Source organism: Microcaecilia unicolor, chromosome 6 (genome assembly GCF_901765095.1).
Source record: "Microcaecilia unicolor chromosome 6, aMicUni1.1, whole genome shotgun sequence".
NCBI classification, from domain to species: Eukaryota; Metazoa; Chordata; class Amphibia; order Gymnophiona; family Siphonopidae; genus Microcaecilia; species Microcaecilia unicolor.
Window position 1 is genome coordinate 45,605,464 of NC_044036.1, and position 22,699 is coordinate 45,628,162.

A 22,699-nucleotide genomic window follows, 5' to 3' on the forward strand; every position below is an offset into this window, starting at 1 on the left:
CCATACACCAAGAGCCTCCTGCTTTTCTGCTCAATTATTCCTTTCTCTGCACAGCCCTCATTGCACAATGGGCTTCCACTTCATTACACCAAGCAACAGCTGGGCTGGAACAAGCAATGTGAAGACAGAGCTGCCCTTTAACCATTCCATTTCAAGATTTGTGTTTTACATGAGAAACAAATTTCCACTAGTTTGTTGACAGTCAATCATTACATGTACAAGTAGAGATTTATCTCCAGTAAGTACATACCTTGGAGGGGGGGGGGGGGGGGGAGAGAGAGAAGAATAGTTGATAAAATACATAGCTATGTGTATGACTGGGGGGTGGGGGTGGGAAGGGGAAAAAAAATCAATATACATTACTACAATAAATGGATACCAATTAGAATAGATAGAGTGAGGAATATGAGGGTGAGAGGGAGAATGAAGGCACATGGAGGAACAAGGCTCGAGAGGGAGACTGGGTAGAGAAAGGAAGGAGTCTTTTCCCCTGGGGGATTGGAGAAAAGGAAAAGACTACAAGTCCCAGCAGCCCCCGAGTAGGTCCCATGGTAGAAACAGGGACTTCAATCCCCAACAGCCCCCAGAGGAGGTCAGGAAAAGGGCAAGAGAAGGGAGTTGGAAAAACCTGTCCCAGAGAGCCAGGATGAGGGAAGGAGTTCTGAACCTGCCCAATCAAGCAAACGGAGAGCGGGTGAGCAATGGGTGTGGGGAGGAACTAGAGCAAGAGGAGCCGATGGAGATTGCTGCTCTGACTAAACTGGAAGGAAAGGAGGTGAAACAGGAGAGGGCTGCTCGGGAGGCGAGCCTGGTAGAAGAAGGGAAAAGGTGGCTATCCCACGAGAGGAGCTGAGAGAGCAGGTTTACCATGGAAGGGTCATGCGGGTAGTGATCAGGGTATAATGCTGGCCTGGTTGGGGAAGGCCCCTTGCCACTCTCCCTAGGTTGATTTCTTTTGAAAGGGAGAGAGGAGGAGGAGTGGTGGTTTTGGGCATAACTGCTATACATGAACTTCTGGGAGTTTGAACCCTTTCTGAACTGCTGTGTTTGGGGAATTGTTTTGACTAACTGCTGACATGAACTACTGGGGAGGGTTTGAACTCTTTCTGGAGCTACCGTGTTTGGAGAATTACTTTGCATACCTGCTATACATGAATTGCTGGGAGTTTGAGCCCGTTTTGAGCTACTTTGTTTGAAGAATTGCTTTGCATAACTGCTCTATATGAACTGCTGAGATTTTGGAACCTTTTGGGTTTTTGTTTGTTTGTTTTGAATACTATGCTTCTTGAGAAATGCTGTGGTGGGAACTACTTTTGGAGGAGCAGTTGACACAAAGGGTATACAATAAAGTACCCTGTTTCCCCAAAAATAAGACAGTGTCTTATATTAATTTTTGCTCCCAAAGATGCGCTAGGTCTTATTTTCAGGGGATGTCATTTTTTCATGAAGAATTCACATTTATTGTTGAACAAAAAAAATGAACATTATATACTGTACAGTAGTTGTCATCACAAACCAGCATAACCAGACAAACTGTGAATCCTATTGTCGAGTTTCTCAGGGGTCTCTGGTTTCTTCTCTCCCGGGTTTTATATACCCCTTTCGTGGGAAGCGGTGAGGAAGGATTGTGCTCATTTTCCGTCTTTTCTTTTGGTAGGGAGGGTCTCTGTGCACTGACTTGGCTCTGGACAATGCGGGGGGGGGGGGGGGGGGGTTGTTCAGCTCTCTTCACCCCTATCCCGCAGGCCTCCAAGCTTTCCAGCTCCACTGGCACGCAGCATCAGCTACGGTATGTAAGAGCTGCCTTTAGCCTGCCCCGGAAGCTTTCTCTGTACAGCTTCCTGCGTAGGCGGGACGTTGTACAGAGGAGGCTTCCAGGGCTGGCCAAAGGCAGCGCTCATGTCGCTGATGCACGCTGCTGGAGGTCTGGAAGTTTAAAGGCATGCAGGGCGGGCGGCAAGGAGGGAGAGCGATACATCGCAGTGATCACACAGTAGTTGGAGGGATGCCGGAACGGAACTGTCATGGCAGGAGCACCAACACCGAGGGATGTTGGGTGGGCGGGCCTGCTCTTCCGCTGAACTTGAAAGCTGTAAAAGATGAAGGAGGAAGACAGGCCAGAGAAGGGAATGGGTTCGCAGCAAAAATAGGCGCTGTTTTTGTCCAGGTAAGCGGCGAGGGTAAGCATGGCGGGTGGCGCCCCCCCTGCGGTGCTTACCCCGCTTACCGTGTTGGCATGGCCCTGCCCATCGGGGCCAAACAAAAACTTTGCTAGGTCTTACTTTCGGGGGAGGCCTTATATTTAGCAATTCAGCAAAACCTCTACTAGGTCTTATTTTCAGGGGATGTCTTATTTTCGGGGAAACAGGGTATAATCTGCCCTTGTGGATTGCAGCATACAGCTCAGCTAAAGGGCCGAAGGACTCAAGAGTCTCCCGGTGCAGGAGACTTTTCCAAGAGTCTCCTGGTGGTGGAGCCCTTACAATATATATCATCCACAAGATAAACAGTAAATGCATAATATACAAATACCATAGCAGAGCCCTAGGGATCTATCCCTGTAGAAACAGTGGAATTCCCAGGGTAGGGAGGTTTATGGTGTGAGGTAATAAAAGGAAGTGCAGCCCATCACCCACGGGAGGCATAAGCTATTAAAAAAAAAAGGGGGGGGGGGGACTCAAATCCTGGAAAGTTCACACCATCCAGAGGAAGAGTGAGGCAGCAGGGGTCTGTACTCTCCCAGGCCTTAGGGAGGAGAAAAATAATGTCTTTTTCTTTCCCATTCAGTGAGTGGGTTTCTCTCCTTCCACTAGCTGAAGTGATTCCAGGATGAACTCTTCTGAGCAGTGCCTAGTAAACATCCCTAGGTGTGCCATGGGAGGGGGAGGGGGATGCTGGTCAGATATGCCCTTTTAGGCATGCTCTGGTAGATTTTTCTCTGGTAAGTCAATTGCCCCCTAGGAAAAAGAAGAAAAAGTAACAGCATGAATGGGTGTAAAAGTCTACCTATCTTCCCCAATCACTATGCATTACCCCCCCAGTTGGCAAGCACAACTTCTTTCCTGCTGCCTTCTCCTTGGCTGACCTTCCCTGGAACTACGCAGGGCTCTGTGGTCTTGTGAGACTCACGGACCATGTGTCGTTCCAATGGCAGAGGAAGAGCAGCAGCAGGTAAGAAGCGCTGCTCAGTGACTCTAGTCTACTAATGGGATCATGCGGGGTGAGGAAAGGGGAGGAAGATGAAGGCAATTTATGCTGTGTGTGTGTGGGGGGGGGGGGCTATGAGGGGATTTTCAAATATATGACTTTGGAAGCCTCAAATATGCTTGTTGGCCTAGAACCCAGCAAAGGGTTAATCTTACCCTGCTTGTTAAGAGTGGGAAAAAAAGAATAATGGAGGAGGAGCTCCACTGAGAACACTTGTAGTCTGTTTCCTGATACTTCAATTCAAAAAGCTGGTAGGTGGAGAAGTTGATATTTTTTTTGGCTTTCTGCTCTCAAACTGGCAAAAAGATTATAAGAAAGCACCTCTCTAGATTTTTATTGTTACTGCTTGTTTTTTTAAATTGCAGTAAAGGTATTTTTCTAGTTTGAGGGGAAAAACACAACCCTTGAGGGTGATATTTATATATATATATAGATATATATATAGGATATAGATATATACAAGTTTTTAAAAATTTTAATTAAATATTTTTTGCATATAGAGACTGGGTGGATGGTCTCTGTGTAATCCAGGAGACCATTACAGGGGGTTTGCAGAATGCAGGGGAAAAACAAAACAGACAAAAACCTGAACAGCCTTATGTGGCTATAAACCTTGGGAGTCAAAAGCAACATACAAATCAACCTATGCATCCAGCCTTTCCTACATAAGCACACAACTTTGGAACACACTACCAAAAGCCGTAAAAACAACGTATAACCACCTAAACTTCCAGAAATCACTAAAAACTTACCTGTTCAAACAGGCATACCCTACCGACCCTACTTACAATACCTGAACCCAGCAACAAGATGAAACCAAAGAACGTAATGGACATAACGTAACTTTTCCTCTGATTCCCTAATATGTTTGTTTGTTCCACATGACCCCTATTCTACCATAACATCACTGTTTATACCGGAATTGGCGAACGCCCCTACGGTACTATTGTAAGCCACACTGAGCCTGCAAATAGGTGGGAAAATGTGGGATACAAACGTAACAAATAAATAAAAGCTACCAGAGGCAGGAGTGCTAGGACCTGCATCAGTCCACATGACCTAGGAGGAACAGCAGCAGCTTAAGAGAGACTGCAGAGGAGACTGGTTGGAGGGAGACAGATGGGTTGAGACAGGTAAAATTGCACCTTTTTCAGTAGTAGCTAAAGGCGAGTTACCTCAACAGGCTGCTGGTCATCCCACGGAAAATTTTACATTTGGGTGATTGTCCACTGGATTGAGTCTTTAGAAAGGAAGTCTGCTTGTATGGCCTTAAGATTGAAGGGTACCCCATACATTTGAAGTTTCTTGTATCAGTTTTCGAAGATATTCAGACTTTGCCACCAGACAAAAAAATTGTTAGAACACAGACGACGATTCCAACGTTGAGAAAGCCTTCTCTGTAATTGGACAGCACGACGATGATAAAAATAAAGTGGTGAATCAGAGACAGAGAGTAATTTTCGATATGACAACTAAGTCTGACTTTGGACATTTTGCAGAAAAAAATCCAAAATCCAAAACAGGAAAGAAGGTCATTTTCAAAAAAGAAAAAGCGCCTATTTGTTTTCCAAAAATACTGTTTTGAACAAGGTTTTGTGCTTTGGGAGTTTTGTGGTCCATTTTTGTGAATTTTTTTTTATTTTTAACCCAAATAAATGCAAAATGTAGAGATTCATACCATTGGGATGTAGGGGGAGCCAGCATTTTTAGCAGACTGGTTTTGATTCCCCAAATATCCCAGGAGAGCAATGGGGCACTCTAGGGGGCACTTTGTGCACTTCATAAAAATGCTCCCAAGGTACATCTCACCTTTGCTCCCTTACCTTGACCCCTGAGCCCTCCAAAACCTACCCAAGGCACATTGTCCCCCACTACAATAGCCCTTATGGGTAAAGGGGGCACAGTTTCCACCACAAGTGTGACAGGTAGAGGGAAATAGAGTCCCCCAATCCATAGTGCACTGCACCAACCAGGGACCTGCATGCTGCTCTAATAGACCTGACTTTAACATCTGTGGCCGTAATACAGGGTGGAAAATTCATATTTTTATTCACATTTCTTTGGTGGTGGGAGGGGTTCAGTGACCACTGGAGGGTATTGGGGGTTACCACCAATTCCCTCCAGTGGGCATCTGGTCATTTAGGGCACCTTTTTGTGCCTTACTCCTTTTAAAAACAGGTCTAGACCAAAACGTCTTAGTTTTAGTCCTGGACAGTTTTTTGTTTTGTCCATTATGGCTGTAAAACTTCCCAAGTGTTAGGCATGCCCTAATCCTGCCTTTCAAGTACCCCAACACACACCCCTTTGTGATTTGGATGCACTGCTAACGAATTGCATAGAAAAATATCTGAAAAAAGGTTTTGAAAATACTGATTTGGACGTTTTTGTGAGAAAAACATCCAAATGCTGCATTATATCACTTTCTATACATTTTTCTCTTTTGAAAATGATCCCCAAAGTATTCTTTGCTATACAGAAGTGTTTCAGGCAGATTCCCTCGATCAATACCTACAAACCCAGTCAGAAGACATCAGTAATATTGCAACTGGTCCCGATTTGAAGGAAATTTTTTTTTTTTAATCAGACTGAACAATCCACTTTCTTCTAGTGCAGTTGTTAATGGATTAATAACTCACAAGCCCACTCACACCTGGCTATTTCTTGATGCCATCTGGCCAGCAACAAATTTCTGCAGAGAACACTGGACCCAGTTTCTTCAGATTTGCTCTTCAGGTTAAGAATAGCCGAGAGCCAGAAGTTAAGATTCATGGAATAAGATTTAATGCACAAAACAGGCCAAACCACAACAACAGGAAGGAAAATGGACAAAAACCAGGCAGTTAAACTGACTCATAAGTCCGAACCATCTGTTCCTAGGATGTGTGTGTGTGTGTAATTATATACTCCAGACAAAACAGACTTCTTATAATGTTTGAACTTGTACAGGCGCAAGAACACAAAACCATACTATCTGCTTATCATTCACACCTTGTACTCAACACTAACATTTACATTTCTTTCCATAAACTTTTATATAATTTTTTTTTTTTTTTAAATATCTACACAATAAAGTAGCCACATTAATCTGAAGTCTTCCAAGGACTACTTTTTGCATGTTACAATTGGACAAACCCAGATGGGGGTCAAATGATACCATTTTACACATTGATGTTATGCTGCCTGGTTAGATCTGTTCTGGAAGGGAGACCGATTCTGAGGTTCAGAACAGACCTGTGAAGACCCAAGCTTGATTTGCATAGTAGACAGTGGAGTCTCTGAAACAGAAGTTACCAGGTTTGGGACAGGGTGACCTCCATGTTCTTGTAGCTGTAATAAGGAAAAGGAAACAAGTTCAAGAAGGGGTCCTAGTTGTTGACCTGGTAGAAAATTACCACTGGCTACAACAGGTACTGTTAACGTAGTTAACCTGAAAGTACAATTGAAGCCCCTGTTTAGCCCATATTCAAGTAGGAGACAAAAATTATAAGATGGTGAAAAGCTTCCACTGAAAAGTAATTTCAAGGACTGGGGTTCATGATATAAAGTTCAAGAGGAAGACAAGTCGTTCACATTTCCTCTGACCTTTTTTAACCGAGCAGGATGGTTGATACCTGGAATAACTTAGAGGAGAAGGTAGAAACAAAAACATTGTGGCAGAATTAAGGGATGCTTGAGACAGGTAGAGGACAAGACCGGGAAGGTGCAGGATTGCAAACACTCCATGTTTCACTCCTTGGAGAGTAGAGGTAAGGGGATAGGTGGTAAGTGTAGAATATGGGCACAGCCATGAGCCTAAAGGAATAAACAGTTACCCAGCCTGTATGACTTGAGAAACTTATGAGATGCTGAAGACACCCTTTGTTCTGGGAAAAGAGAAGTACCAAAAGGGTAGAGGGGTCATTCCATGCCAAGTGGTCTAAACCTTCCCACCATCATGTCTCCAATTTTGTTCAAATTTTATCTGTTGCGCGAGTCAGGTGTTAAACCAAGTTTCCCAAAATCTGAGGTCTCTTAACTGCAATAGTTGCAGATCTAGACCCCCTTTTCTGAAAGGTTGTCAGTCCATGAGCACGCGACATTTACCAAAATGCCATTTTTGGGGTCTAATAAAATCCAAACACATTTATAAGAATGGCTAAAAAATTCAAATCCTGTACAGTTTTTGATGCTAATTCCGATGAAATACATTTTAACATTATGGATACAAAATCCAGTCAAACAAGTTGACTCAAAGTGTCATCAAAATTCATCGCGACTCATCGGAACATATTTGGACCAATATTCAGACCGCAACAACTTCCATGCAAAGACACGGACTTGAAATTATTACTAGTTTTCAAATTAGAGTATGCTTGAGACAGTCAATTGCACAGTATAAAGTGCTTTAAAGCACAGACAATTCAGTCTATTGTAAGAGCATACATAACGATTATGGGCCCAAGTCTTAGCCTCACATATAGTACAAACATGGGAGAATTAAGCTTTCTCCACTGCTCAACTCTCCTGCGCGATACATACAAGGCTAAAAATGTACATTATCCTTCATATTACAGAACCTTCTGTTTTCTTCTGAAAACCATGACAGATTTTCCTTCATCTGGAAAGGTGCCCAAGAAACTTCTCTAAACCCACAGGATGCTGCTGATTACTAACTTAAGTCACTTTTTATGGCAAAGGGAAAAGGCCTTTAGTCATAAATATGTCACAAACATTTTTTTTTTAAAAAGCCCACACAGAAGTCAGCTCCCCAAATGAGGATCATAAAAATAGAATTAAAACAGGACCTAAGATTATCAAGAGGCAGGGGCACCAGGAGGCCTTTTTGTTTGGAGGGCCCAGGCTCCACCCCCAACCCTATTTCAAATTCCACCCCAGACCCTGGCCCCACCATCATGTTCTCCTTTACCTTCTCCATCCCACTGCCTGCAGGCCTCCCCACCACCATCCCTTCTCCAGCCCTTCCTGCTCCCCCACTGCAATGGAAATGGGAGGTCCCAATAGTGGAGTTAAACTACAGCAGCAGTGGTGCAATTCAAAGGGTCAAGAATGAACTTATGGAGGTCAGTAGAGAGCACTGATTCCAAGCACAGGGGCAGCAGACAGGACGCATGGCAATCAACAAGTGTTTATAAGTTATATACTGTATCATATAAGTTCCAGCCATCTGCAGATTGTTAAAGCCAAGGAGGGCACAATGGCTGCAGTGTGAAATTTTTGGTGGTGCCATGACATCTGTGGCTCCCTTCCCACCCCCTGTTCCATTGCTTATGCTAAGCGGCTCCATTCTGTCAGGCCCGATTAAGCCAGCTCCAGTTCTTACTTTTCGAACTAGATTCCTGCATGCAGTGATGTAAATCCAGGATAGGTCGATCTGTTCTGAAAAAAAAGAGGAACCTCATAGGGCAGATTTTCTTCTGTTAAGTAATCATGTACTCTTTAACCACGACTATACTGTAGAGAAGCTCACAGATACAGAGTGTTTCGTATGCACAAAAGAATACAGCATGCACTTTTTTTTATCCCCTCAGATACTAACAGAAACAAATAATGTGAAAAAAGAAAAACACTAGAACAGCACTAATAAGAATAGCCATATTGGGTCAGACCAATGGTCCTTAGTTCAGTAGCCTGTTTCCAACAGTGGCCAATCCAGGTCACAAGTAACTGGAAGATTTCCAAGTGGCAGCAAGATTCCATGCTACCAATCCCAGGGCATCTCCAGCTGCAGTATGTATGCAGAGAAGGAATTCCAATCCCACCTTGATATGCTGCCTATCAGCTCCAGGTTGGTGCAATGCAAGTGAGACCAACACTTGAGAGATCAAACTTATAACCCAGCACACACTGGTTTACAAGTGAGGTTTGTTATGTTTAAGTTTATTTATATCCCACCTTATACCCAAGGCAGGATATAAATAAGCATACATAACAGCAAAAAGACAACAATACAAATCACAAGTCAGTACAACAAGAACAAATCAGCATAAGTACAGGAGCAAGAAAACACCTGAAAGCATCATCGATCAGCATGAAGGTTCAGCAGATAACATTTCAGCATTTGCTTAAAATGAGGCAATGTTCTGTTGAATTTTCAAAGAACAAGGCAATTTATTCCACGCTTGAGGTCCAGCCACAGAAAAAAAAAGCACCAGTTCTTGGCTGCAATCGCAGACACCTTAAATCTGGTATAACAAGTAACCCCGCATTAGCAGAATGCAACGCCCCCGATGGTACATAATGCTGAAGAGCTGCAAGCAAAAAGTAGGGGGGGGGGGGGTCATGATATAAGCCCTGATGGACAAGCAACAACAATTTAAATTGAATTTGCTAAGGCAGCCAACACAGTTGTCACAACGTAGGTGATATATGATCAAACTGTGCAAGGCCAGTCACCAAACAAGCCGTCAAGTTCTAGACCATCTGCAACACCTGAAAGCAATACTTTGACAGGTCTAGAAATACAATATTGCAGTAGTGCAGAACACTAAAGATCATGGCCTGTACGATCTTCCAAAAGTCAATCCTAGGTAGCAAAGGTTTAAGCTTTGCTAAACAATCGTAAAATCGATAGTAGCAATTCCTAACCACCCCCTGAATTTGAGGTTTAGATGCCAGCGAGTATCCAGAAGACACCTACATTTTTCACCATATCAGATATTGTGATGGGAACACCAGCCAACAGAATGGTTGAGGGAAACTGTAGAAGTTACAGAAGAGAAACAAAATCTCTATTTTTCCCCGCATTTAACCGCAAACGGTTAACAGTCATCCATCACAGAATTCTGTCAAACATCTTTTGTGTCTGTAATATTACAGTCACCATGGATGATAATTCCGAATATTGTCTGCAGTTAACATAAAGGTTTCAAATACAGCAGAAAAGTGCTGAGCCTTGAAGAACCCCAGTTTTTTGCAAATGAGTTTTTGATGCTGTATCCCCAATTTGTACCTGATATGTTCTATCAGGCAGAAATGCTTGATACCACTGCAATTACAAGGCCATATTCCTTCAATCGCTATTGAACACTGCAAATATATCAAGGTAGATTACCAAGTACTCCAAATGCTCATCTAGATCACCCCACAATTCACCCACCATGGCAGCAATCAATAATTCATTACTATGGGCCCTGCAGAAGTCATACTAATGTGGATCAAACATAGCATTTTCACACACACAAATACTCATTCAGCTGTACATACACAGCTTTTTCTACTATCTTACTAATCCTCGGCTGAGATCTGTAGCAAGCATGTTCAAACCTGTGAATACTTCTAAACGCTACTGCTGTGCGAGTGATGGGATGAAAACGAGATTGGTGGTAGGGGCTGGGATGGGTGCTGTTTGGAGGGAGATGTGATGTGGGTTATGCAAATCTGTTTTATGTATCAGACACTTTTGTGTATTATGCTGGGTAGCGCTGTGCGAGACCGCAAATATCAAATCACAAGAATAAAAAACCTGGGGTCCGATATTCAGCCGGTGGCAATCAGCGTTTTGCTAACCGCTACCAACGTTCTCCCTGGAAATTCAATGCTGGACCATGTCCGGGCTCCAACATTGAATTTCCAGGTATACGGAGTCAGCGAAAACATAGCCGGTTAAGTATGATATTTAGCACTTAGCTATGGGGAACCATATAAAGATAGGCTTAACTTTTATGCAGTCCTATTTATGCGTTTACCTTGGCTGCTTAAGTGCTGACTCCGCCCCATCAGCACCATCTGGTTAAATGCCACTGAAAATAAGCGGTTAGTCCCGAAGCCATTTGAATAGCGACCCCCTGGTGGTAATTCAACCTTTCGGGTTGCAGTTATGTACCCAGTATCTGCAGCCATTTTTACTGTGTAATCCACAGAAATGGTAGTGGAAGTTTGAAACCATCTCTGCCACTGGAAGTAGCAAACTCATTAGAAGGGGAACATGGCAGTTCAGACAGGTGGGTGGTACTAGGGTGACAAGATGAGCTGGCAAGTCTTTATCTGCTCTATAAAAGTGCTGTTTCTATACCCACTCAGAGGCATAACACTAAGACAGTAAATATTTCTTCTTACCACGTTAGGATATTAAAGCCGAAGTGGTTACAGAATTAGTCACCAGAAACTCAACTTTCCATTCAAACATTTAAAAAAAAAATTAAAAAAAAACTTTTAGTAACCTGCACAAAAACGTTTACACACAGTATTGGTGAATCACTTCCTTAAACAAACAAAAAAAAAAAGTGGCTGATTTTTCAATACACAAGCACAAGGAGCCTTCAAGAGTGGGGGCATCAACACAATAATTTATTTTATTTATTTGTTCTTGTATCCCAGTTATCCAAAAACAAGTTTTGGTTCAATGTGGTTTACAAATTGAAATTAGAAAGATAGTAAATAAGCATTACATTTGCAGAGTAGTAATTTGTGTGATTAGTCATACCATTTCTTGAACAGGTACGTTTTTAGTTCTTCTCTGAATTGGAAGTAGTTTGTGATGCTTCTTATAACATAATAACATAGTAGATGACGGCAGAAAAAGACCTGCATGGTCCATCCAGTCTGCCCAACAAGACAACTCATATGTGCTACTTTTTGTGTATACCCTACTTTGATTTGTACCTGTGCTCTTCAGGGCAGAGACCGTACAAGTCTGCCCAGCACTATCCCCGCCTCCCAACCACCGGCTCTGGCATTCCCATTTGGAACCCAGACAGCTAAATCCGGCCCTATAGATGAATTTGTAGATTAAGTTTCTGTAATTGGGTAGGTGAAGCAGTAAGTAGCTTCTGGTACCTGGGCTTGCATTTCTTGATGATAGACTTGAGTTCAATCAAGTCTAGCATGTAATCAGGAGACATGCCAAACAGTATTTTGAAAATAAATGTGCTAGCTTTGAAAAATAGTCTAGCCTTGATTGGCAGCCAGTGTAGCTTTGTGAGTAATGGGGTTACTCTTTCATATTTCGACTTTTTGATCATCAGTCTTGCCGCTGTGTTTTGAACAGTCTGAAGCGATTTTAGAGCGTTTTCTTTGCACCTTACGTATGCTGCAGTGCAGTAATCTAGTTGGAACATTATCAGTGTTTGTACTAGCAGCCAAATTGATTGTCTAAGAAAATTCTTCCCAGTTTCCATAGGGTTCTGAAGCACTCACCTCAAAACACTTTGATGTGACTGCTGAGAGTTGATTTTCTAGAGATGCCCTGACTCTTGAAGGCTCCATGTGCTCCAGAGCCTACTGTAAATTTTGGCACATGGTCCGAAGACCACTATCCCAGTGTTCTCACTTGGCCCCACGGCCTAGCCAGACTCATCCTCTACTCTAGCCTAGTGGTTAGTGCAGCGGACTCTGATCCTGGGGGACTGGGTTTGATTACCACTGCAGCTCCTTGTGACTCTGGGCAAATCACTTCACCCTCCATTGTCCCAGGTACAAATAAGTACCTGTATATAATATGTAAACCGTTTTGAATGTAGTTGGAAAAACCACAGAAAGGCAGTATATAAGTCCTATTCCCTTTTCCCATTAAGCTCCCTCCTCCTCATCCACAGCCTTTGTTCCTGTGCCTTTGCTTGCTACTCCTTGGACAGCCACTGCCTTTTTCTCTCTGCAGCTCAACAAAATCTCCCCCCCCCCCCCCCCCCCCACGAGCTTGGTAAAAGGGAGTTCTTCAGCTGGCAGGGTTTGGGGATATCCATCAGGCACTACTTTGGGCTCAGGTCCACCCAAAAGTTGGCTGTCTAGATACGCCACAGTTAGGTGGTCATGGACTGAGGAGGAAAGGGAAGAGCAAAAAGAAGAAGAGTGGTGTGGGGGAGTGGGGCAGAGAACCCCTAAGAGTCTGGAGTAATAGCGGTTAGCTTATCTGGGTTTTTAAAAAACGTTTAAACAAGAACATACGAATAACCATACTGGATCAGACCAATGGTCCATTTAGCCCAGTATCCTGCTTCCAACAGTGGCCAACCCAGGTCACAAGTACCTACTACTACTAACAATTGTAAAGCGCTACCAGGCGTACGCAGCGCTGAACATGAGACACCTGGCAGAAACCCAATTAGCAGCAACATTCCAGAACATCAAAGAGTAACAAGATTCCGGAATCCCAAGCAATAGCAACATTCCATGCTACCAATCCCGAGGGAAGCAGTGGACCCCCCCCCCCCCCAATGTCCATCTCAATAACTTTTCCTCCAGGAACTTGTCCAAACCTTTTTTTAAACCCAGATATGTTACCACATCCTCCAGCAATGAGTTCCACAGCTTAACTATTCTTTGAGTGAACAAATATTTCCTCCTATTTGCTGTAAAAGAACTGGATGTAATTTCATTGAGTGTCCCCTGGTCTTTGTACTTTTTGAAAAAGTGAAAAATCTATTCACTTCAACCCATTCTACACCACTCAGGATTTTATAGACCTCAATCATATCCCTCTCAGCCGTCTCTTTTCCAAGCTGATGAGCCCTAACCTCTTTAGCTTTTCCTCATGTGACAGGAATTCCATCCCCTTTATCATTACGGTCGCTCTTCTTTGAATCTTTTCTAATTCCGCTATACCTTTGAGATACAGCGACCAGAATTGAATGCAATACTCAAAGTGATGTCGCACCAAATAGTCTGCTGTTGAGACGGACATGGGGAAGCCACTGCTTGACCCGGGAATGGTAGCATGGAATGGTGCTACTAATTGGGTTTCTGCCATACGCATGACCTGAATTGACCACTGTTGGAAGCAGGATACTGGGCTAGATGGACCATCGGTCTGACCCAGTATGGCTATTATGTTCTAATTACTAAATGGATCAGAACTTACATTTGGCAAATGCAGACACAATGATCCGTACTAGTACAGCTCTTTGCTCGCTTACACGGACAGTGTCAGGGGCTCAAAGATTACAAAGCTTGAGTTTGGCTCGAGTATGATGAAAGTTTTAGGGATGAGATGGTTAGGAACAAATTTATGTCTTGGAGGCATTCACTTATGGTTCAGAAAAATGATCCAACAATGTTCAAACAGGAAGTTGACATAGGGCAGGGGATCAAAGGAGCCAACATCACTTGCATGGAGACTGCAGCCCCAAGACTGCTTCAAGTTGTTTTGCCACTGCTGGTCTGGAGAAGCGGCAGAGGTGGGAGGGAGGAGCATACCTCCCCTGCAGAGGTCTCACATACACCTTTACCCAAAGGTGAGAACCTCTGGTTTAGGGTACTGCACAACTAATTCAGGAAATATTTGCACTGGTTTAACATGCCAAACGAACCTCATTGAATTCTTTGATTGGGAGACAGGAGAATTGAATCAGGGACGAGCTATGGACGTAATCTACTTAGATTTCAGCAAAGCTTTTGACACGGTTCCCCACAGGAGGCTCTTAAATAAACTGGATGGGCTGAAGATAGGACCCGAAGTGGTGAACTGGATTAGGAACTGGTTGACGGACAGACGCCAGAGGGTGGTGGTGAATGGAATTCGCTCGAAGGAGCGAAAGGTGAGTAGTGGAGTGCCTCAAGGATCGGTGCTGGGGCCGATTCTGTTCAATATATTTGTGAGTGATATTGCCGAAGAGTTAGAAGGTAAAGTTTGCCTATTTGCGGATGATACTAAGATCTGTAAAAGAGTGGACACCCCGGAGGGAGTGGAAAACATGAAAAAGGACCTACGGAAGCTAGAAGAATGGTCTAAGGTTTGGCAATTAAAATTCAATGCGAAGAAATGCAAAGTGATGCACTTAGGGAGTAGAAATCCATGGGAGATGTATGTGTTAGGCGGGGAGAGTCCGATAGGTACAGATGGGGAGAGGGATCTTGGGGTGATAGTATCTGAGGATTTGAAGGCGACGAAACAGTGTGACAAGGCGGTGGCCCTAGCTAGAAGGTTGTTAGGCTGTATAGAGAGAGGTGTGACAAGCAGAAGAAAGGGGGTGTTGATGCCCCTGTATAAGTCGTTGGTGAGGCCCCACCTAGAGTACTGTGTTCAATTCTGGAGGCCATAGCTTAAGGATGTAAACAGAATTGAAGCGGTGCAAAGAAAACTACGAGGATGGTATGGGATTTGCGTTACAAGACGTATGAGGAGAGACTTGCGGACCTGAACATGTACACTCTGGAGGAAAGGAGAAACAGGAGTCATATGATACAGACGTTCAAATATTTGAAAGGTATTAATCTGCAAACGAACCTTTTCCGGAGATGCGAAGGCAGTAGAACAAGAGGACATGAAATGAGATTTAAGGGGGGCAGACTCAAGAAAAATGTCAGGAAGTATTTTTTCACGGAGAGAGTGGTGGATGCTTGGAATGCCCTCCCGCGGGAGGTGGTGGAAACGAAAACGGTAATGGAATTCAAACATGCGTGGGATAAACATAAAGGAATTCTGCACAGAAGGAATGGATCCTAAGGAGCTTAGACGAGATTGGATGGCAAAGCCGGTAGCGGGAGATGGAGATGGTGCTGGGCAGATTTATACGGTCTGTGCCAGAGCCGATGGTGGGAGGCAGGACTGGTGGTTTGGAGGCGGGGATAGTGCTGGGCAGACTTATACAGTCTGTGCCCGGAAAAGGACAGGTACAAATCAAGGTAAGGTATACACAAAAAGTAGCACATGTGAGTTTATCTTGTTGGGCAGACTGGATGGACTGCGCAGGTCTTTTTCTGCCGTCATCTACTATTAATTTATTTTCCCAGCTTGGAGAACACTTACAACATACTGACAAGTCAATCAGTACTACTACTACTATTACAAAAACATAATTTTTGATTTGAAAGTGCAAATCAATATACTCTCGAATGTATTTATTTATAGACCTATTTTAAATCTAATGCCAAATACTCACATGGATACTTAAGAGTATGAAAGTGTATAACATATCTAATCGCTGTCAGGGGCCTCACCCAAGCAGTTGCCAGCTGTAACAAGTTTGCATAATTAAAAAATATTTTTAAAACAAAGCCACAAGACCAGCCAACTTGACATGACCAAACACTGCTTTTAGATCAGAATGAGAAGTTTCCCTAGGAAAGAAAGAGACCTAGTCATGGGCCCAAGAAGAAAGGATATCCTTCCTATGTTTATTCTTATATACCACATTCAGTCCTAAACTTGTATTAACAGTTCTGAAAGATGGAAGCTTTTCAAATCTCTGTCAGGGCTCTGAAAACAAAAGGTGTATGTCTGGACATGGCAAAGAAGTCTCCTGTGCGCCATAAAAACAGTAGCAAGGATTTATATGCTTAACTCTTTTCCTCACACTATGGTAGTTTCCAACTTCAGCTGACCTATGACAAATCAAGTTTAAAAAAAATTAATAAGCACGGGCAATGGTTTAGGATAATTCACACAAATAAATAATAGACATTTGCTCTTCACTATAGCCACCTTTAGGAGAATGCATACATTTTCACTGGAGTGGAATGTTTAAATGTATTTCAACTAATAGCTAGAGAAAGTTCATTTTAAAAATTAGTTCTCTGCTAATCCAGTATCATTAGCAAAGAAAACAAACGTAGAAAGAGCTGCCTCCGTTTTAAAATACCTGAAATACCGGAGTCAACATCTTCCTCCCCTCTTAAAAAAGGTTCACAGAGATCAGAGTCGTTCAGGCAAGTTTGGAAACTTTTCTCTGGCACAGCCAGGGGGACCTCAAGTACACATTCCTTAACCGCCCCAAGCCTAGACAAAGTAGTTTAAGTTAAGGGGGGGGGGGGGGGGGGGCAAATTTAAGTAAAGCTACTTGTCCGAAGCACAGATTAGAGGGAATGTTTTCTCAAAAATCAAACTAGGTTTCTCATTTCACTTAAGTCGGGGGGGGGGGGGGGGGGGGGGAGTTTAGAAACAAAAGTTTCCTTGCAAAAATCAGCTGCCAGGTTCAGACCTTGGAAAGGGGAGGGAGGGAAGCAATCAAAACACACTTTTCCTTTAGCCACTACACCAAAATCTGCACAAAGAGCCCCGCGGTGCTCTGCTTTTCTGGAACACAAGAGCAGGACTAATTAGATCATAGAAGCCAGACAGTCACCGATACTGGAAGGAGAAGAGGCCGAACAAAAAGAGTGAAGAAGGCGAGAGGAAGAGATCAAAAGTTTGCTCACAAACACTCACCGATCAAACCTCCAACCAGAAAGGCCACGATCTGGAAGACGAACAAAATGCCTCCGACAATGCAGAGCTTCATGGTGCTCATGTTCTCGATAATTGCTCCAGCCATGTTTCTAGCTGGCTCTCGGGCTGCAGAGATGGCGAGGAGGAGCCGGCAGGACTGTGCCAGTGGTGGGCGACCGCCGGCTCTCTGGGACTACTGAGCGGGGAACGCAGACAGCACAAACCCTGCCTCCTGCTGCAGCGACCTCGCGATTTAAAGGAGACACAGCAAAACCGCCTCTGCTGCTCCCCACTTCTCCATCTACACAGAGTGTATCCTCCCAGAAGCTAAGAGACAACCACATCCAATCTCAGCTACTGCCGAAACGCGGAAAGGGCAGAGAGCTTAATAGCTTATCCCAAAGCTGCCAGGGGTCCCGATTTTTGAGAGGGAGATTTTAGAACACGCCCCAGTCCCGCCCACTATGCCCTGGCTCCGCCTACTGTGGCTTGGCCCCACCCACTATACTTTATATCATCTTGAATTTCTTTAGATCTAGGCTCCCAGGTTTCAACCCGATTCATGTTTAATGTGGGGTATAAATTATATAAATAAGTAAATAAATAGAAACTCTGACTGTTGAACACCTGATTCTCTGATGTCTGTTTTAAAGGCTGTTCATCTTGAGAGAAAAAAAAAATCTGACAAAAATATAGCAGTGCTAGGGTGTCCCTATAACCAGCCCCTCCAAATGATACAAAGAGGCATATTTTCAAAGCACTTTGGGAGGCTAAGTTCCATAGGTTTCTATGGAACTTTGGGAGGCTAAGTGCTTTGAAAATGAGCCTCAAAGTAACATAGTAAATGACCGCAGATAAAGACCTGTACAGTCCATCCAACAAGATAAAACTTACTTTATATGCATACCCCAGTTTGATTTGTCCTTGCCTTTCTCAGGGCACAGACCGTTGAAGTCTGCCCAGTACTGTTCTTGTACTAAGTTCTGAAGCTAACATCGAAGCCCCTTAAAATTTACACTCCAGCCCATCCCTATCTATTCAGTCACGATCAGGGCATAGACCGTACAAATCTGTCCAGCTCCCGTTTTGTTTCCCCAATTACCAGCGTCGCCAACCAATCTCCGCTAAGATTCGATGGAACCATTCCTTCTAAACCGGATTCCTTTGTGTCAGGGGCGTAGCCAGACACCCAACTGTGGGTGGGCCTGGGCCCAAGATGGGTGGGCAGAAGAACTCTGCCTTGTCCCACAAGTGATTTGGTCTCTCCCACTCTCGCCTGCATGCCATATGGTCTCTCAAACATCCCCCCTCCATCGCATACCCACTTAAATAGCAGATTTTCACTGGCAGCGAGCAGCAACTAATACACACTGCTCATGTTGGCCCCACAGCTTTCCCTCTGATGCAACTTCCTGTTTCTGCATAGGTGGGAAAGCATCAGAGGGAAGACTGTGGGGCTGGTGCGAGCAGTATGTATGAGTCGCTGCTTGCTACAGACAAAGATCTGTTATTTACAAGGTATGCAGGAGAGACAGTTGTTGGGAGTTTTCGACTGGTGGGGCTTGGGGATCTCTGCCAGCCACATCATAGGTGTGCTGCTACTGGGTGGGCCTAAGCCCAAAGTGGGTCGGCCTGGGCCCACCCAAGCCGACCCTTGGCTACACCACTGCTTTGTGTTTATCCCACTCATGTTTGAATTCCATTACCGTTTTCATATCCACCACCCTCTCAGTGAAAAAATACTTCCTGACATTAGTCCTGAGTCTGCCCCCCTTCAACATCAATTCAATGTCCTCGAGTTCTACCGCCTTCCCGTCTCCAAAAAAGGTTAATTTGCGGATTAGTACCTTTCAAATATTTGAACATCTGTATAATGTCACCCCTGTTTCTCCTTTCCTCCAAGGTATACTGTACATGTTCAGGTCAGCAAGTCTCTCCTCGTACGGTTTGCAACACAAATCCCATACCATTTTTGTAGCTTTTGTTTGCACTGCTTCCAGTCTTGTTACATCTTTAGCAAGATACGGCCTCCAAAACTGAACACAATACGCCAAGTGGGGTCTCACCAAAGACTTGTAGAGGGGCATCAACTCCTCCTTTCTTCTGCTGGTTATGCCCCTCTCTACGCAGCCTAGCATACTTCTGGCCAAGGCCGTCGCCTTGTCGCATTGTTTCTTCACCTTCAGATCCTCAGACACCAACACCCCAAGGTCTCTCTCCTGAGTCGAGCTTACTAATCTCTTCCCTCCTATCCGGTATCTCTCTTTTGGGTTTCTGCATTCCAAGTGCATCACTCTACACTTCTTGGCATTAAATTTTAACTCCTTGTCAAACAGGGGGATGTAGCTTATTATAAGAGCACAATCAGTGTTAATTGTATATTACAAAGTACTCCACCACAGAATTCAATTTGTTTGTTTGAATTCTGTGGTGGAGTACTTTGTAATATACAATTAAATTTTAACTGCCAGACCCTCGACCATTCTTCTAACATTCAGAGATCCCTTTTCATCGTTTCTACTCCCTCCAGGGTATCCACTCTATTGGCTATTTTCGTGTCATCCGCAAAAAGGCACACCTTTCCTACCAACCCTTCAGCAATATCTCCCACAAATATATTACACAGAATAGGCCCCAGCACCGACTCCTGAGGAACTCCACTGCTCACCTTCCTTTCCTCCAAGCGGATTCCATTTACCACCAACCTCTGCCACCTGTCGGTCAACCAGTTTTTATCCAGTTCACCACTTTCGGTCCTACGTTCAACCCTTTCAGCTTGTTCATGAGTCTTCTGTGGGGGACCGTATCAAAGGCTTTGCTGAAGTCCAAGTAGATTACATCTAGCACACGTCCCTCATCCAGTTCTTTGGGCACCCAAAGTCAAAGTCAATAAGATTTGTTTGGCAGGATTTTCTTTTGGTAAAAGCCAGGTTGCCTTGGGTCCTGTAACCCATCAGCTTCTAGAACGTTAACTATCCTTTCTTTCAGCAGCAACTCCATTATTTTTCCTACCACCGACGTGAGACTTACCGGTCTGTAGTTTCCCACTTCTTCCCTGTCTCCACTTTTGTGAAGAGGGACCACATCCGCTTGTCTCCAATCTCGCGGAACCTCTCCCGGATCTAAAGATCTATTAAATAAATCTTTAAGAGGTCCCGCCAGGACCTCTCTGAGCTCCTTCAGTATCCTGGGATATCCCATATACTACACTATCTATGTCTCTTGTATGGGGGAAAGGGAATGGGACTTGATATACTGCCTTTCTGTGGTTTTTGCAACTACACTGAAAGCGGTTTACATAGACTATACATGTACTTATTTGTACCTGGGGCAATGGAGGGTTAAGTGTTGACTACTCTACCTATGAAAAGTTATTCCCTTATTACACTTCCTCTGTGTACGTTTGTATACTGCACAAGCCAGCGATGTGTGAAAATATAAGTGAGATTAAAAAAAAAAATGATACCAACAATATAAGAATGACAACGTGGATGCAGCAGCTCAGAGGTTACCGTTTGCTTACTTTGTTGAACGAGAAACAGAGACTAACCACTGGTTCAACTTTTCATCCTGTCTCCCTCCATGATACAGCCTCTGCAACAACGCAACAACAAAAAAAAAGCAAACACGGGGCCACAGCAGCCTTCAGACATGCTCTGTCGGCTCTGCTGGTCCTCAGCCCCTGCTGACGTCAACTTTGAGTTCCGGCGGGGGCCAAGGACCAGCAGAACTGACAGTGCATGCCTGAAAGCAGTGCTGCGGCTCCGCACTTGCTTATTTTTTTGTTGTTTTTCCGCTGTTGCATAGGGAGCCGGAGCAGCAGCAGCAGTAAAAAAAAAACGATTCCATCTCAACAGGAGTTGGCAGGTCTGCATTCAACCCCTCATCCCCCCCTCACTCCCATTCATCCCCTCATCCATTCCCATCCCTCCCCAGGCCCCCTCACTCCCATTCATCCCCTCATCCATTCCCATCCCTCCCCCCCACCCAGTAACAAAAAAGTGTCCCAATTAAATTCTTCTTACCTTGCAAATGCAGTCACAGTGCACTCTCTGTCAAGGGCTGGCCTGACACTGTCTGTGCCTTGTGCTTGTATCAGGTATCACAGGGGGAGAGGGGGCCTCTCCTGCTCTCTCAGCAGGAGCCAGGCTCCAGTTAGCTTGCTCCATCCTACCCCTGCTGTTCTGTGTGAGTTGCTGTGTTGGGGGGGGGGGGGGAAAGGGGGAAGGGTCAGGTGCAGCACTAATCAGCAGTCTCTGACAAAAGGGTCCAGGCTCTGTGTGCTGTACCTTCCATGCCCTCCTCAGTCCTGTCCTCTCTGGGCTGGATTCCAGCTCCTGGTTTCACTGAATCCCAATGTGTTGCAGGGGTGGGGAGGTGGGGTGGCTGCAGAAAATAGTATGCTGGTGCTGCTAGTCTGCAGTGAGCTCCTGAGCTTAGCCAAGCACAGTGAGTGCCTGTGTTGGGGCCTCCTCCGGGCTTTCCTTCTTGCCCTGAGCTGCCACAAGTTAGTTCCGAGCCAGAGTTCAATTGGAGCAGCAGTGAGGTCTCAAACAAGTGTTAGCACTGCAGCTGCTTGTTCAAAAACAACCACCATGTTTCTGTGCTTGGGAGGGGGGGGGGGGGGGGAGGAACAGAGAGCTGTGATTTGGAGCCAGACGGAGAGACAAGGGGGGGGGGGGGGAGGAGAGGTAGAGGGGTAGCTCCCATTCATGACTCAGCAGTACAGAGAGAGGGGGAGAGGTACCGGTAGTTCCCCTTTGGAGTCAGACTTAGCATTAGGTGTGTGTAAGGCAGTTCTCAGCTAGCTGAATACCTCCTCTCTCTTCCTTTGTCTGATGCTCAGTGTGCAGTGCACGAGGCAGCATTCTACTACTACTTATTTCTATAGCGCTACAAGACATACACAGCGCTGTACACTTGAACATGAAGAGACAGTCCCTGCTCCACAGAGCTTACAATCTAATTAGGACAAACAGGACAAACAAGAGATAAGGGAATATTAAAGTGAGGATGATAAAATAAGGGTTCTGAACAAGTGAATAAGGGTTAGGAGTTAAAAGCAGCATCAAAAAGGTGGTCTTTTAATTTAGATTTGAAGACGACCAGAGATGGAGCTTGACGTACCGGCTCAGGAAGTCTATTCCAGGCATATGGTGCAGCAAGATAACAGGAACGGAGTCTGGGGTTAGCAGTGGAGGAGAAGGGTGCGGATAAGAGAGATTTACCCAGTGAACGGAGTTCCCGGGAAGGAATATAGGGAGAGATGAGAGTGGAGAGGTACTGAGGAGCTGCAGAGTGAATGCACTTATAGGTCAATAACAGGAGTTTGAACTGTATGCGGAAACGGATAGGAAGCCAGTGAAGTGACTTGAGGAAAGGGCTAATATGAGCATAACGACACTGGCGGAA

At 44.6% G+C, this 22,699-nt stretch overlaps 1 protein-coding gene across 1 annotated transcript in view; it reads right to left on the reverse strand.

The window, feature by feature from the left end:
• WLS (Wnt ligand secretion mediator) overlaps positions 1–17,680 on the reverse strand; it is a 98,358-nt gene extending 80,678 nt beyond the window's left edge. Inside the window, exon 1 of the mRNA XM_030205751.1 lies at positions 17,288–17,680. Within this exon, the coding sequence (XP_030061611.1) occupies positions 17,288–17,393 (106 nt within the window). The 5' untranslated portion in view covers positions 17,394–17,680. The remainder of the gene's footprint in view (positions 1–17,287) is intronic.
• Positions 17,681–22,699: the final 5,019 nt, after the last annotated feature.